Here is an 18,299-nt window from a genome sequence, read left to right as displayed (position 1 = left end):
CTAGTGTGTGTATTGAGGGGTGGAATGTCTGTCCCTTGCATGAAGAAGAATACTAACCACCTACTATTGAAGGCTGAATAGTAACACCACAAGTCTCATAAAGACCTCACTATTATCTCCCAAAGGTCAAAGGATTTTATGCATACCATTTTAAAATAATAGTACATTTTTCTCTAATGTACACAGTGATAATATACCTGATTTGCATTCCCAGTATACACTGACAACTCTTAGTAATAATTTTGAGCATCTCAATTGCAATGAGTGTAAATTTAACACTAGCTAGAGAACTTTTTCCTTGGATCTTCAATGGCTATATAGTGGTTACCCTTGCCAGCTCGTGAATCCATCCCTGCATTAGATGTACCAGCCCATGTCTTGAATAAAATTTAATGGATTCCATTCCTCTATATCAGTAAACTGATATAATGAAAGCTAATTGGCTATACATTGGACTACACTCTAGTCAATAATATGTAGTTCTAAGGAAAAATTAATGTCGTGTCAATGCCAGTTAAGCTACACAGTCTAGCTATATACTACATGTTGTTTGGTACCTACAAAATGGATTAATTATGTTATGCTAACTGTATCTGATCATGCATGGTAGCTAAGTGTCCTAGTGTTCTCTGACACAGGCTAAGGTGGTATAACAGACCTAGACTAAATAAGTGAGTTCATGCAGTAACGCAAATTTTACGCAGTGCATGCATGTGATGTTCATACAAATATAGTAATCAAATACATAGAATGAGAGCAAGAGTGGCTATTATATTATCAAATAGTATTATAGCATTTACCACAATTTGGCCACAAATAGAACGTATTTGGAAATATCTCAGGAAAGGTCAAATGACCAGTGCTTTTGATTATGGTATGTCAATCAAATGGAGACAATTGGGCGGAACGCAAATCGATTGATATGGCGAAAAGTACAGGCCCATACAAGCTCATCACCGCAAAGCAGGTCATCGGCGCAGGGAAACAACCCATGCCACACACTGTCAGATTGTTTTATCTTACTGAAGAATTGGAACAAAAAGCGTACGAAATCGGGCGTCTGATTGAGGAACAAACACCCATCACAGACTCTTCGTGCGCGTACTCGATGCATGTGATCATTCCTCGAGTTCAGTTACTGACATTCAAATACTTGACTATACTGGTAGAGCTCAATATCGAGTCCAATAGAAAGAATCTTCCGCTACCATACTCAGATGTGGTTGTTATCCTTGGCCATTCTACTGTTACTCACGTCGAGTCACTACGTATTCAAGATATTTTTACAGCCTTTGTACAACCCAAACCACCGTCCCTTTTTATCTTTTTGGGTTGTTGTGGTGGAAACCCTCGTTATGGTCCACTTAAGAAGTTGTCTCTGCTTCCAGAGTGGCAAGGCACAGTGTTTAGTTTTTTTCAAAGAAGAGTTTATATAGATGAACTATGTAATTCATTACCTGTTCTAGCCATACAACATTATGTGCATCTACAGCGAGAAAATAGTGTGAGTAAGAGAAAAAGAAACATCAACAAAGCTTTTATACGTGCTGAAATTGACAGTCGATGTACTAATAAATATGATAAGGCATTCCTTTTGAACTGTGGTGAAGAGCAAACGGCTGATCAGATCCTTCTTGATATGGTCAAAAAGTCAGCCCCAGATATAAGCTTATCATTCAATGAAATTCCACCATCATGCTGGCACCTGGCTATGTACTATAAATTTGTTGCTGAAAAAAATGGACAAGGCTACACTTCATGCATTAAAAATTTTATTGATGAAATTAAAGCAGAATTTACTGATTGCATTGACCAGTTGGTTGCTAAGATAGATGAAAAATGCAAAGTTGAACTGAAACGACGAAAGCTATGTGATATAATAAAGCTTGTAGATGAAATACAAGATTTAAAGGTGACTGATGAAACACTTGCATTGCTGAAAGACAACAAATGGAAAAAAGTTGATCATTTGCAATTCTTTGTGGCACTGTTACATGGATACTGGGGAAAAAATCAGTACTATGATTTGAGGGAACATGCGACCTATCTTATTATGGAGATGATGAAATCAGTAAACAAAAACCCCTCTTGTTTACATAAATATCAGCTTTGTTGTGTTGGCTACTGCTTGTTCTCTCCAGAAATTTCCATTATATTTGATGAAGATAATCAGTACAGTAGAAATATTGGCTTTTATCTGTGGAAAAAATCAGTGCCTTTTCATATAGATGAAGACTATCATAGTTACTGGGGTGCAGGTATCATCACTGATAAAGGACTTCAATTTGTACTTGATCATCGGGTTGTAGTTCTCCCACATCTTACCCAACTCACTGCACTACCTACAAATGAGGACGAGCTTCCTTGGGTTAATATTTTTAGTTTGTGTGGGAAGGATTACAATTTTGTCAAACTATTCAAGAAAGAAAAAACGTATCACCCTATGCACAGCTACCGCAGAGATCATTGCAGTGCATGCAAAGCCAGTGAAGATAAAGGAAGAAGGAAGAAAACATGTGAGTATACTTATGATCATGACGACTTATTAGAGGCGCTGGATGCATTGAAAGACAAATTTTTTCCATCATCTGATTCAGAAGGTTGCACACTTAAAGAAAATGAGCAGTTACATTACTTTTATTCTATCAAAAAGTTTTAAAATGAGATGATGAAGATGGCAGATACATGAAATGCTTTTCTATACGTGCAAAATATTATGAAATGAAGGTTATCCAGGAGCCTAAAAAATTGGTTAAAGTTAAAAAGAACAAATTGATGAATAAACATGCAAAATATTGGGAGATGGTATCACGATGTAGATTTGTCTTTAAGTACAGTGATGTCAGTGATGAAGAAAAGCAGGGGACATTGTATTTCACTGACTCCCATTATGGAGAGGATAAAATACCAAAAGAGACACTTTTAAAAAAGGCGTGCTACCAAATGTCAGAAGATTTTTTCGCAAAATTTGCTAAAAAACTTAAAAATGACCAGTATGAACTGATAAAAATATTACAACTATTGAATGATCCTCAAAAAGAAAGCATGGATGCTGTGAATCACTATTTCCAAAAGTTTGAAGAGTTTCTAAAAAAAATAATGTCAAACAGTACACATGTTGCCATGCAAACACGTATTAGAAAGTTAAAAAAGAATCTTCTAGCTATGGATTATTTCGAACTGTTTGAAAAGGCTACTAAGCTAAGGAATTATAAGTACAACTTGCAGGAATATTTACTTGAAGACTTGCACAAAGAGTTAGTGAATAGGTTGAATAAAGAGTTAGACAATAATCTGCAAATGTTACTTAATCAACCATCCCAGTTGAAATCACTTTTGAATGAAACTAAACTAATAAACCGTCATTTAAAAGCTGCAGTGTCTATTGTTTTGGAAGAGTCAGTACAATACTTAAAAACAGAGTTAGCCCAAACAAATTTGCAACAGTTACTGAATAACTGGAAAGGATTGGAGCAAAAATTTGATGAAAAGTTGAAAATGCTAGCCCAAAATCAAAAATTGCAATTGTCAAATGATGAAGAAGTACGAGTCAGAATGGTATATCGTCCATTTGAAACTGTTAAAAACAGGTTGATCGATGAAGGATTTTATCCTTTTGTAGAAATCGGTACATTGACAATCAAAAGGGACTGTAAACCCACATTAAAATAAGTGGCCTCAAGATCCATAAACTGTATAGTCATATATAGCTATACTGTATACATATATAAGCACATGCATATAAGACATACACATAGTCATTTAATATATAGCACTTGTTGATATGATGCTATCACAATTTAATTATGACATAATATTTGTGTATAGTTTTAAATGGTATGCTTTAGGAGGATCAAAGTGCTGAAACTGTTTAATTTGTCATATATAAAGCTGTCTGTCCATCCATCTACGTTCCATTTGATTTCATGCTGCTTTCTCATCAGTTGCTGCATGCATCAAAGCAGTTTTTGTGTCAAACAAAGTGCATGCTCATAGTGTATAGCTTTTAAACAAAGTTTAACTGCATTCTTAATTACTATATATAGTTCAGTAGTTTCTTATTTATATGCAATAGCAATGAAAAATGGTAGTTGTACATCACACATAATTTTTTATAGTGACTGATCAGGACGCTTCATTGACTAGGCCATTAGTGCTGTAAACACATTTACAGCTATAGTTTATGCATAACTATACATTAAGTACTTTAGAGCTGCTCAGCTTGCATTTAACTTCTTGCGTTTAATTGTGTACCCACAATTGAAGTGATCTGTATGCTCATGTTGATACACTTATGTTTGGCCTCTCAGTATATGCAATACCTTGCCGTTGCTCTTACGATGTTATCCACCATTGAAATTCACATGGTCCCATATATAAATATACTTGTGAAGCATTTGTAGTTTCCCACACTTGCAGGTGAGTCACCCAATAAGTAGAATATACATTGGTACTTGTGATTATGCCTGAAATATATGTAGTTGAATTCGGAGCGTGCCCCTCGTGCTCATGCGTATATATTTCAGGCAAATCACTCATTCCCTGTTACAACTACATATACGTATCTATACCAAAACAGCCAAGCTGTGAAAAAAGGGTGCAACCCCCAAAAAGCCAGGGTGAAAAAAATATGTGACCGAATTTTGGAAAATCACCCATATGGGCGCATTTGACACTTAAAATATTTAATGACCAAATGACAAGCTTTATAGTGCAAATGTACTTGTTGATGGTTTTAAGCCATTCTCAATACCTTAAATTACTAGAAAATTTTAGAAATATTTTTATAGCTCTCCTCTGCTCATAATAGCAACCCACCAAACATGAAAATTCTAATTATTTCACGCACGCCCATATGGGTGATTTTCCAAAATTCAGTCACATATGTGAAATCAAAGGTGCCAAGAAATGTCTGTGATGGTAAATTAATGGCAAAAAATTTAATAATGACGATTCAGGTGAATTTGTGTTACCTTCTCCAAATTCACCAAAATTGTCATTTTAAATTTTTTTTGTCATTAATTATAAATTGTTAACAATAAGTCCAACCATGAAGTTGTTGTTATTGTTCTGTACTATTGTTATTTGTAAGCTACTGATTTTAGTCATGGCATGCAAGAATTAGTTTGTAAAATGTAATCTCTAAGAAGTACGTACCGCTAATTACTTCAGTGTTACTAGTATATATATATATACCAGAGGAGGTCGGCAGCGCTATCACGTGCCCCATACGAATACACTGTTTTCTGAAATAAGGGTAAACGAAATCCGAAAATACTACAGGCGATAAGATTATAACATATTGAAACGATTGATGAAATCACCCCCATCCACCCCATGCGTTATGCTAGTTTTATCAATTGTTTAAAAGATATAGGTTCACGTGAGCAACGCTGAATGGCGGAACAGGATTGCGCGAGAACAGAGAGGGATCGCGAGAGCGATTTATGCCACGAGACTGCAACTAGCAAACGTCCAAGGGGTTCTCCAACGTTGTATACTCCCCACAGACAAGAGAAGAGAGTAGCTTTAAGAGAGCTGGTAAACCACGAGGTTAATCACGAGGAGGGAGTGCAAGAGGATCCACAACCAATGTTTAATCTGGCTCCAAGAAGATTGATTAACCTTAACGAAAACATCACTACTAGCCATTCAAAGGAGAAATGGAGTGAAGAAGAAGTCAAAGCTTTGGCTGAGTTCGTTCTCTTCCACACACCTGGGGATAAGTGGCCATCACATAAGCAGAGTGCCTTTTGGACAAGTGCTAGTGAATTTGTGGAACAACGAGTGGAGTCAACAGTAGTCCGTAGAAGTGGTATGGCATTAATCAAAGGTATATAATATAAATACATGGTTTACTTTTAGCTGAGGCTTGTCGGTGGAGAGTTACAGGTCATCTAGCTAAGAGGTACGCCTTTAATGTTGTTCAATATAACTTCCTCTATATACGTGTATAGATTTAAGACACCAAAGGATGCAGAAGCATGGTACAATGGACAGGCTGTAAATGTAACAGCAAATGCTCCAAGCCTCTCAACAGTTTGTCATGGTCTAAATACAACTGCAACACAAACCAGCCCAGTGGAATCTTGCTTAGTGGAGTATGCCCTAAATCAATTACCAGCAGAATCTCGGTTGTTGGCACTTTCCAAGTTGTTTTCAGCTTATTTGAGTGACCAGTTATCTCTTATAGTTCCTAATGACTTTTTGAACAATGCTGCCAGTGAAATGTTGAGGTTATCAGATGGTGGTCGCACAAATGTACTGTACAATCTTGCCAAAGGTATTGGCACAATGCGGCCTGATCAGAATGACTCACGTCTTCCCATCAAACGAATGCCTTTAGGACTTGTTGAATACATTGCACAGTTTTTTGCAGCTGACAATTTGCAGCAGGTAAATCACATGTATGTTTACATACTGTAAATTCATAAGCCATTTTATAGGTATCATGTCCAACAGACTATCGTCAGTGGCTACAAACTATGTATGCTCATTTTGGACAGAAATGGATTAAGCTTCACCGTGGGCCTATGTGGTGCACAGTCATGTCAACACAAGAAGCTAGTACCAGTGCCTCTCGCACTCAGAAAACCATGGAGGTACACATACGTAGATTTCCTTATTTGGTTGTATGTATGCACGTTTATTGTAGGCCTTAGTTAATGTTCCTGCAGTAGCAGAAAGGTCCCTGCGGTATGATTTTGCATCTAGTGAAATCACTCTGGATGCTCAGATACAGGTACAGATAGCCCAGTATCTTATTTTGTTATTATTGTATCGTGTATACATAGCTAAATGTGCTCGATGAAGCAGCCAAGTCCAATCCAGGAGCATGGTGGTGGTTGAAAGCTGATGGTTGCGACATTAATAAAGGACTGAAGGAAACCACTAAGTTACAATGGAGTGGGGATGTAGACTTGGGTGATGGGGCTCTACAAAAGCAGTATCAATCATACAAGTTGCGTTTACAGAAGGTGAACGAACTATCTGCTAGTGCAGCAGACGGCTTGAGAGCAGTGTTGAGCAGTGTAAGTGAAGATTTAGAATTTATTCAGACAGGTATGTGTGTGCTGCATAATGAAATACTTATCATTAGGCACTCGCAGAACTAGTAAAATCTAATAACGAGTACACAGAGAAACTCCAGTTATGTAAGCAGAATGAAAAGGAGATGATGTCTTTAGCTTGGAAGGTCAAGGAGTTAAATGAACTCAATGAGATTGGAAGAAATCTTTTTCGCACCATCAATGTCTTGATCACTGAGATTTGCAAGCAAGATGCATTTCCAGAGGAGAACATCCCGAGACAGTTAGCTGTGTCCAAACAGAAGCTGGTTAACTTCATTAAAGGTGTTACGCGACATCGACGCACTGCTGCTACTCACATACTGGTTTTTATGATCAGCACTGAAGATAGGCGAAAAAAACCATATGCACTGCCCATTCAGTGTCTGCCATACAAGGGAATAGGTGATGGAATTGTGCGTGAGCTTGCAAACAGAATAATTTGTGAAATGGTCAAGCGAAAGATGCACGTTGCAGGTAGACATTGTGAAATTATAATAAGTTTGTTATTTATTACTACATAGGATTCACAACAGACGGTGAATGGAACTCCTTACGTGCAAAGGGGTATTCAAGACCCCTTTCTATCTTTCAAATCCGTGCTGAAGCAAGGTCTAAGTTCAGTCGGATGGGTCTGAAGAGAATGCTTGCAATGATTACACCCCAGTGTATGTATGCAGTGTATGTATGCAAGTGTTTATTGTGCACACAGGGAAGGAAAGGAGGTTTAAAATAATTTTTGTATAGCCTGTACCAAAAGACAAAAAAATTTATGTAACTGGAGATTGCAAATAGAACTTTAAATACTATACTGTTTTCATGGTTTGCTGGACTGCTTTTTCAGCCTTGAAAATTTATTCACTATCATGGTTGCCTCTGGTTTACAACAGGTAACCCGAGTGAAAAATGAGCGATCTTCAAAAACAAAATTGTAAAATTTGTTAATCCACTAAATTAAATACTTTGAAAGTGTGTATGTCACTCGTATTACAGCAATATTCAAAAAGTTTTTATTGCTTATCCACATACCCACAATGTCCTTTTGTTTCTTATTAAGGGAAGAATGGGACTCTTACTGCAATGCTACCTTATGAAGCAGTATCTCCAGTGCTCATAGCTGAAATTCAGAAGTGGTATTCAAATGGGGCTGAAGAGGATGATGTAATTGAAAGATTAAAACTGCGTACAGTGCCACCAGGTTACAAGATACACAATTGGATAGAAGGTACGTTACTATAGATAAATAGCCACTATATGATACTTAGTTGTGTAGGAAAAGATGAAACTAAAGCTGAAAAGCTGCGTTCCATATTGGCACAATTGGAATATACACACTCTGTCAATCTCCTTCATTCTAAAGGGGTCCTTTTTAAGGATCACCTGTACGTGCCAGAGGTTCATCCTATCACAGGGGAGGAATTCTGTGAGCGAGAGGATGAAGGACACATCTTTAAAGTACATGCATTTGAAAATATGGATGTATAATCATGATATCTCTTTTAGCGAATCGGCACCAGTCTCAGACAGGGTGGACCATGTAACCTTCAATTGGAGCGCTTTGAAGAAGCACTTTATGACACAACAGCTGGGCTCACTTATTGTGCACTCTCTGGTGTTCGAAAACAGAGTGTGGAAGATGTAGAGAGGTTATTTGGTCTTCCTCTAATAGAGTGGATGGAAAAGAAAGGGTACAGTAATGAGGCTATGTATCTCAGAGTTGTTCGTAACTGGAGACGTGCTTGCGATGAATGAGGACTGACTGATGACCAACGCAGTACATTCAACCAAGAGTTTTTGGATTATATATTGGATGATCTCATGCCATGGCATAAAGATGGTCAGTGTGATTTCAGCCGTTTGGAAGTAAACCGGTTTGTTTAAGTCCTGTATTTGTTTTATGTATCCAAATAAATATTGTACCCAGAAACATCACCACCATAAGAGGCTTCACCAGGGAGACGTTGATAGCTCTAGCAGCTAACATAGAATCAAGGGAGTGGAGAAGACAGTTTAATACCAGAAATAGAATTCCTGCTGAAAACCCTCGAGCTAGCTCTACCGATGATGTAGAATGCTTTTTTAGCATGCTACGTGACACTGTGGGAAAGGATTTCACTCTCAAAGAGGTATGCTTAAATGAAAATGTTCTATCTAGATATATGATAGCTCATCTTTTTGGTAATGTAGGTTTATTATGGTTGGAGAAAAGTGACAGAGGAGTTTGTCAAAAGAATGGATCCCGACTTGCCATTCTATTACCATACTTCTTCAAAATGCAGATACTATGAGGGACTGATGCCAGATTTTAGTCATAAACTTGCTAACAAGAAAACAAAACGTCTTCCTCAGTTCGAGATGCTTGGAGATAATTCCAGTAGAGTCACAATGTCACTGCGTGGCAATACTTCCCTTCGCACGAAGTTTCATAGTGCACCATTAAGTCTTCCACCACCACCTGGGACATCTAATGCAGTTTTATATGAACATTCTTATGCTTGCAACAAATAAATGTGATCAAAATCAATTAAAAGAATAATAATAAATTATAGTCAATCATAATCAGTTGCACGACTTCGAAGAACTTGCCGGGACCATTCACCATTCCTTGTGATTATTATTCCAGCATACCAACCTCTGTTCTTGAAGTATGGTAAAAACTTAATCCATCTGAATCTCACGTTGATAATTTTTTTGGCATTTATTACACCTAGCACTTCAGATGCTGCTTCTTGAACCACATAGCCGATCCTTTTCCATTCTGCACCTTCATCTGCTTGGCACATAAATGCTACGGCATTGGTGTCATGTGGGTTATCTGGCTCTGGTTTTAACTTCACTGAGACTGTTTTTCCGTCATTTTTATTTCTGCTGGCTAGAGCTAGTGTGTCTTGATATTCCATATCTTTGTGCACACCAATGCACTTAAAAACAACAGTGAGTTATCTCTGGAACACTATCATCTTCCTCTGTATTTGATGAAATATCAGCAGTGGGGCTCAAGCATGGCGAAAGTGATGGATCTGAATCTGACGTGACAGTGTCATCCAACCAAGTCCACTTCCACAACACAAAGACTTCGTGGCCATTATAAAACTTATATGGGGTGATATCAACAGATCTACTGAACTCAGTTGCCTGTGTGTATACAACAATTAAATTTTGTGTAACTTTATTTTTGCACTCACTTCAATCATAAATGCACAGACGTAGCGCTGCTCTATGCACATTGCGGCTGGAAGAGGGTGGTCCAAATTCTCACAATATCTAGTAAACCCATCAAAAACGTGGAGCTTGCTGCTACCATCCTCGCATATTTCCTCCCATTGCAACTTCACTTCGACGATATCTGTGTTAAAAATCGGGAAGCTTGGGACGATATAATTAATGACATTGCCTCTGGCCAACATCGTTAAAATTTCATAGTGCACTTCTTCAGTTTCACAAAGGTTACCAGCAGACTCTTCACCATAGCATCGTTGTCAGGCCTGCCAACCTGGAAAGTAAAAAAATCTTGAGATTTCTGTACCTTTATTGTAGTATTGCAGTGTGTAGTAAAAAAAACTGGTAGATGCTATGCTGAGACCAAAAAAAAAAGGTCTCGACTTTTCTCAAAAACCGTGAGATTCGATCTGCTGCCCTTGAGCAGGGTAGTGAAACCGTGAGACTCACGGTAAACCCGTGAGAGTTGGCAGGCCTGCGTTGTTCATCGCCTTCTGAGTGGACGTCAGCATCAGTTTCCGCCATGATGGAATGCAAAATATGTAATTATAATGGATTATTTTTAAGGGCGCTTAAACCGTTGCCTTCCTCCTCTGTATATATACAACCATAAAATTGAAGTCACAAAAACCTAAAATTATTTTTAGAGGTGCTTATCATGATCACTTCAAGCTCATGACAATAAGAGGTAATTTATGAGCTTGGATCTAACACATCACACTAGCAAAGTTGCTACCTTGCAGATACAGTCACATACACCTACCCAGTGAACCAGCACTGGGACACTGTGCACTACTCAGGTGCCATGAGTCAACAAATACAAATCTCCTGGGGCAGGACTAGTAACCTGCACAGGGGCGTAGGGAGGGGGGGTTCCGGGGGGTTCAGGAACCCCCTTTAAAATGTAGACTTCTGCAAGCAGGATCCTAACACACCATTTAGTGTGGCAGGACAAAATGAGTGAGCAATATAGTATAATGGCACAGCACAACAATTGATAAAACTTACATTCATCTCTCAGGGAAGGATTTACAGAGGCAACATGAGCCCTCTTCAAAACTTGTTTAAAAGATCGATATACTCTAATAGAGCAGTCAGGTATATACTCTAATAGAACAGTCAGGTATACTCTAATAGAACATACATGTAAATATCCATGTCCATATGAAGTTTTTCAGGCATTCCAACATTAAATGCAAAACTTAGCATGACCTTATACTGCTATAGCTTTGGTGTCCAGTGTTTAAAGATATAGAGCTCCAGTAATTTATCACTTGTGTTATGCAAAATGAATTCATGCTATGCATATTTGTATAGTATTATTGCTTTGATTGTCATTTGTATCAGTGGATTCATGGCTCCTATACCACAGTGAGATATAACCATCACTTACAAATTACTATATGTGTCTCTATGTGTTATGCTTTCTGTTTCCACTAGGTGACTTTATCTAGTACTACCTTCATCCCAGGGGCACTTAATGCATCATAATTAATGTGCTTTTTGCATAAAATATAGCAATTTGCTGAGTTTTGATTTATTAAAATATTAGAAGTCTCTCAGTGGCTGGGGGCTGTGCCCCCAGACCCCTGCTTCTAGTAACTCAATGCTGGTGCTGGAACCCCCCTTCAAAAAATCCTGGCTACGCCCCTGCTGCAGGAGACTGTAGTCACTGTACCATATCTCACAGGTGAAGGTGTATACATAGGCACTCAAACTTAATGCAAATTCACCCATAATGTTGACATACACGTACGCACGCATGCACACACACACGCACGTGCGTACACACATGCTTCCATGCTACCAGTAGGGCAAAAGCTAAGAAGCAAACAAGCAAGTACAATGGCGCGACTGAAAGTGTGTCTAATATCCCCAACAATTGAAGAATTACATGCATAGCTTTCAAGCATAGCAAATATCTGCTATATTAATATATTGTAATAAGCACGGCCATGCATGCATTATACTAATGATGATGATTCAACCTGTTCAAGGGCCAAATAGAAAATCCTCAATGCAAAATTAATATGTATCTTATGAAATGATAACATAATTTGCTAGACAAATTTAACAATGTTGTGATAATATGCATCCAAGCATACAACATACATGTGTACACATTTTGCAGTAGTAACGTATATGAGCTGGTCATACCTTTTTGACACAAAGAATGTTTTCTCTATATAATATTTATAACTACAGAATAACATCCCATGGCACCAGCCTGTGTCTATATACACTGTACATCTAATCTCCATTATTATTTGCTTAGTACTTCTTTCAGAGTCTCTTACATTTTTTTGATAAATTAATTTGTCCTCAAATCACAACAATGTATACATTATCATGTATATATAGAGCAGTCTCCAGCTATGTACATACAATTATAAACAGTAGGGCTCTTCTTTCATGTTGTCTTTTTACGAGACAATAATTATGATGATCCTGGGAGGAACACTATTTGGTGCACCTAGTAATATAATGACAAGTTAATAATATATCCTGTGTAAACAAAATAGCTGCTCTTCCTCAGTGTTGGGCAAGTTACTTTGTAAAAGTAACTATAGTTACATATTACTTGCAACTGAACTATTTAGTTACAGTTACATATTACCCATAAAATAAAGTAATAATATTACATATTATATTACTTTGTGTCCACAGCCTTAAGCTGTCACGTGTGAAACTACCATTTTATCACGTGACAAGATTGCATTGTTGGACAGTGTGCAAATCTTGGTTATAAGTAAGAAGCTGGTGAATAAACTTCATTCAGTAGGTTTCGTTACTTCGTTTTGGCTAGGCATTACTCAGAGGATAACTAACGAGATTAGTAACTTCGTTACTTGTAGTAATAATATTACGTAATATTACACTCGTTACAGTAACTATATTACTTAGGTAACGCGTTACATTTGTAAGTAAAGTAACTTGAGTTATATTACCCGTTTTTATAGCGTATTTCGTTATATTACTTAGTTACCACAAAAGTAATAATATTACGTAACGCGTTACTTATGTAACGCGGTACTCCCAACACTGCTCTTCTTGTAGACCATACACACTGATGCCACCAAAACTTTAAAAAGTATCAAAACTTGTATGGGAGTTCAAATAAATTTGTGTCTTTCAAGTTTATGGATTCTTCAACAAATTGCATTTCTTCACCAGAAGTACAACAATAATGTGTGAACAACAATAAAGAAACTCTTAATACACTTTTGAGGTAATACACATACATCAGGGTTAAAACTTTAGGTTACATTTTGTTCAACCCAACCTGGTTTATGGAATAAATCTTGTCGCCACCCAGTGGCAGGTACAGGTGTCACATTAGCACTAACATGATTTGGTACTGATCTGTGTGGTAGTACAAGACATGACAAGTTAATACGTACTGAAAAATCATATGAGTATTCTCAAGTACTAGTAGGCTTTCAGTTGTCTGACCTTCATTATCTGCACCCATTAGAAGACTGTTTAATATAGAGTAGTTTAATCGATAGTGTACATCTAGAGTACTCGAATGATCAGAAGCTCTCTGTTAAATTACTAGTCTTCAGTTAGTCTTCGATTCACCTTGCCTCAGACAATTGGAGTTCAGGTAACTGAGGCAATACTAAGGTGCATGCATTATATTTATCAGCAGTTGCCATTGTGAAGCACCATATAAACATAATACACATGGTTAACCACTTACATGAACCTTCTTCCTTGAATCAGTGGCAACTATACAATGCAAGAAATATATGCACAAATCACACACACTACACTACACACACTATACACATTACACACACTACACACATGCAGGCAGCCATTTTGTTATTAACATATCTCTGCAGTCTGAATATCCACATGGACCAGTGAGGAGTGAAGTGAGTGTACCATTATCTGATTATGTCCACTATAATCATCTTATTGTGTAGTCTGTGAATTCATTTGATGAGCCCCATGAGGCTGACAAGCAACTGAATATGAGGTAGTAACATGGTCACTATATTGAGGTGGTCTTATATACCACATTCAGAGATGAGGGTAACGCATTACAAATGTAATGCATTATGTAATAATATTACTTTTACAGTAACGAGTAATATAACGCGTTACATGACAAAGTAGTGAGTAATATGTAATAGATATTACATCCGGAAATTGTAACGAATATAAAGCGTTACTTCCTTGCAAGGCGCATTGTATCCAGGCACGTGATTGATTGTTTTTGGTCCAGACAAGGCTGGAGATCTAGATAGCGTTATAGGCATGGACAAAGAAAGATAGTGTATGGGAAGTGTCCTTGAGGCCAAGATACAACAACAAAGTATGTATTTGTGGCTGAACTACACCAGAGAAACACGTGTCTTGCTCGTGTCACTTGTATATAGTTAGTTGTATCGAGTTGTAGGCTGGTAGCTTGTATTTAGAAGGTTGCATGGACTTACTTTATAGTTTGTAACGAACAAATGTAATACGTAATATTATTACTATAGTTACAGCCCTCAGAGTAGCGATTAATATGTAATTCGTTACTTTTTTCAGTAAGTAATGTAGAACGATACATCCCGTAAAAGTAACGAGTAATATGTAACTAGTTATATTTTTAGAGTAACGACCCCAACCCCGATCATCTTAGCTTGTGTATTCATTTGATGAGCCTCACAAGACCGAGGAACAACTGAGACATGAGGTAAATTATCACGATCACTATAATGAGGTGGTCTTATTATTGAGGTCATGAAGAGTATACCATATAGCCTAAATATTTTGAGGGTTAATTTTTTGCTGATTTCGATGTGTTGGGGGTTAGCAGTGAAAATTTTATCCTTGAAATATTTAGACCTCCATATAGGGGAATGCACCTTATGGTTTATTCTCAGGTACGTACCTATACTCACTGTTTCTGTTATACATTCTCGGATACATTTCTCAGCTACTGTATACATCCTAAAATTAGGGAGTTTGTTGAGGGGGTGACAAGCATCCCTTCCCCCCTTAAATGAAGTCCCTTAACTATATCTTGGGACCTACTTGATATGGTCACTACAGACCAAGAAGAGGAATCCATTAAAGCCACTCAAGTGAGATGTAGGGCATACAGAATGACATGACTGCCTTGTATATTATTTTAGGAGAACCTCTCTGTTAAACTGTCGGAATTGAAATCACAGTTATCACAATGTCACACTGACCTGCAACTCATTGAAGAGCTAAATAAGCTGGGCGATGACACTTTAAAATGTTGCATATAATAATTTTATCAATGTGTTCAGTTTGTAATGATGCAGAAAGTGTCTTTCCAGGCCGAGGAATGTTATATAGATCCTCCTATATCATGGATACACTGATTACGACAGATAATCACCTCAACTTTTATGTCTTGGATGGGAACTGTGAAGTTACTTACAACTGTTGATTCAGAATCCGTAGTTTTAAAAAGCAGTAACTGATGTGCATTTGGTAGCTAGCTATAGCATAATAGCTAATGTTATGTGCATTATATGGTGGCCATATTATACTGTACATAGCAAGGCTTATAGTACATTATAATGTTATTACGACACTAATAGGCATCTATATAATTATATATAGGGCTATATAGTGCACACAATTTAAACTCCAATTCTAGGATGGCACATAATATAATCTATGTACCACAATTATATGGCATTACATGATCATGAGTTGGTGGAAACTGCAAAATGATCATGTTTGAATATTTCCAAATAAGTGATGTACTATTTGCACCTGATATCATAACAGGAAATATCCCTTACCTTCTATATTAGGACTTGTGTACATAAATGAACAATAGCATAGTTATAGTGACGTGCAACATCTGATTCAACATGATGAGTCATATTTTGGTCTTTTAAGTACATACAATGAAACTACACTAAATAGATATGAAAAGAAGCATGGATATTATTGGCAATACACTAGGTGTTGCATGTAAAATGTACTAAAACAGTATATAACAGCCTGCCGTGATCCATTTCAGTGTTTGCAGAATCAAACTGACTGGCCAATAGTATAGCTACAGTCATCTTTGTCGCCAGTATCTAATTGTCACATTTGGGAACAGTATCCCAGGATAGATTAATAATCTTGGTCGTGCACAGCAAGATAAAAGTCAGTAATGTAACCAGCGATAGCAAATTCTTTAATCATGGCAACGCAACATAGCTACAAACTTATTACATCATTCCATATACACATTTTTTTTGAAACCATCCCCCCTTAATGAGATGAAATGTTAATTAAATGCATACAATTCCTCAGTCAGACCAAAGTCAAAGCCACATGCCAAGGATGTATACAAAACAAAACACAAAAAAGACTATCAATACATTACAACAGTATATCCTTGAAATAGCTACCATGCATGCAACAGTCTTTGTACAGCTGTACTGATAGCGAGTCCATTGATGCTTGGGGATCATGTGCATGTTCCTTGGTGTGGCGGATGAGTTCCCATGTAATGGAGTGGTCCAAAGATAATAGAGCCACCCAATTATGTTTGATTCAAAAGGTTGCTATTTATGTTCAATGTGGTAGTGCTGATTGATAGATTTATAATTAATTTTAAACTAACAACAACTGATCAGCCAAAGCCATTCCTCCTTGGAGTACAAAAGGCAATAAAAAGGACAACACCAGTACAGCAAAAAAAAAAACTACACACCAGCATACAAGAGTGACACAACACAAAAATAACAATAAAATAAACACAGTAAATCATGTCAGTTAAAATTTATGGAGTGAAGTCTTGAGTCATTATAAAAGTTGGCGAATGAAGTTTACTCCTTAATACTGTCAGGTAGCTAAATGAATTTCACAGGCAAAAGAAATTTCTGTGTAAAGCGATTGGCAGGGTGTGGTTTTGAAGTAAGATGATTGGCTACCAAACTCAATTTGATACATAAAAGTAATGATACATTATATAGCTACACATTTATGTAAGTACTACAAACTTTACCAATTGTTCAAACTTAAAGAGCCATTTTAATCGATTATAGTAAGCAGCTATAGTTACGTGGTCATGTTTGTTGAGCTAAGAGACGGACTGCACAAATCTGTAAACTTTGAATATTCTATAATCAATATTCAGTTGTGTTAAAGACATACCCCATGCATACTGCACAATTCAAGTGAGATATGCTGACTAGTGACTCTAGAATTAAATTGCAATAGCAACAATTCATCATTACAGGATTTGTTGCTTCTCTGCCCACTGTTTGAGCAAGGCAAAGACTTTCCTTTTCTTTTGTTTAATTAAAGATTAACTTTGATGTTTGTTGGTTTACTAGCTCATGTCGAGGCTCGTATGTTTTGTTGTGTGTGTTAAGCAAATTAAACCCCTTTGTCTAATCCTTTTAAAAATTAACTCACTTAGGCTACTGCATTAAATTTCTTCATGAATTCTACAGCTACAGTCAACGACGTGAAAATTCACGCAGTCGGTAGCTAGCTAGCTACAAGGGGTAATCACTACCTATAGTATCTATGTCACTACCAATGGTCCTGCAGAACCATCTGCGACCGGGATCAAAATTAAATCAAGTGATCAAGAGGTGAATTGGCACTGAATCAAGCGATCAAGACGTCTTAGAAACGGTGATTAAGCTAGCTCGCAAACAAAACGAGAATTTACGAAAATATGTGGTAAATTACAAGGGGTGTCACTCCAATAAGCCCGGGAAAAAAATTTTTTTAAATAAAATAAAAAAACTCCAATAAGCACTGTACTACGATCTGCGACCGCGGTCAAAGCCGGTCAAGATCGATTTTCGATTTTGACTGTTGACTTTCACCGAATTTTTGTGTTGGCCATGGACCTGGTTCCGTTTATTTTCGCTATATCTTTGTGCACTACTTACTCGCGAAGCTTTGACCGTGCTGGGAAAACAGTTTGACCGTTGCTCTTCGTGAAAAATCGGCTTTGTTCATTGACCTTTAGCTTTGACCACGGTTGCACATCGTAGTGCAGTGTATAATAGGAGTGACACCCCC

At 37.3% G+C, this 18,299-nt stretch overlaps 1 protein-coding gene across 1 annotated transcript; it reads left to right on the top strand.

Annotated features, from left to right (window-relative positions):
• The first annotated feature begins 5,265 nt into the window (after nucleotides 1-5,265).
• LOC136263970 (uncharacterized) lies at nucleotides 5,266-10,268 on the top strand. Its single transcript, XM_066058642.1, has 13 exons — nucleotides 5,266-5,815; nucleotides 5,866-5,908; nucleotides 5,958-6,396; nucleotides 6,447-6,602; nucleotides 6,656-6,742; nucleotides 6,795-7,062; nucleotides 7,110-7,544; nucleotides 7,592-7,735; nucleotides 8,125-8,292; nucleotides 8,341-8,522; nucleotides 8,571-8,938; nucleotides 8,992-9,193; nucleotides 9,255-10,268. The coding sequence occupies exons 1-11, from the start codon at nucleotides 5,398-5,400 to the stop codon at nucleotides 8,817-8,819; spliced, it is 2,589 nt and encodes an 862-aa protein (XP_065914714.1). The 5' UTR covers nucleotides 5,266-5,397; the 3' UTR covers nucleotides 8,820-8,938; nucleotides 8,992-9,193; nucleotides 9,255-10,268.
• The last annotated feature ends 8,031 nt before the right edge of the window (nucleotides 10,269-18,299 follow it).

The sequence above is a fragment of the Dysidea avara genome, chromosome 8, assembly GCF_963678975.1.
Source record: "Dysidea avara chromosome 8, odDysAvar1.4, whole genome shotgun sequence".
Lineage (NCBI taxonomy): Eukaryota > Metazoa > Porifera > Demospongiae > Dictyoceratida > Dysideidae > Dysidea > Dysidea avara.
The sequence above is the reverse complement of the archived record's forward strand: the minus strand, read 5'-3'. Positions and strand labels throughout refer to the sequence as shown.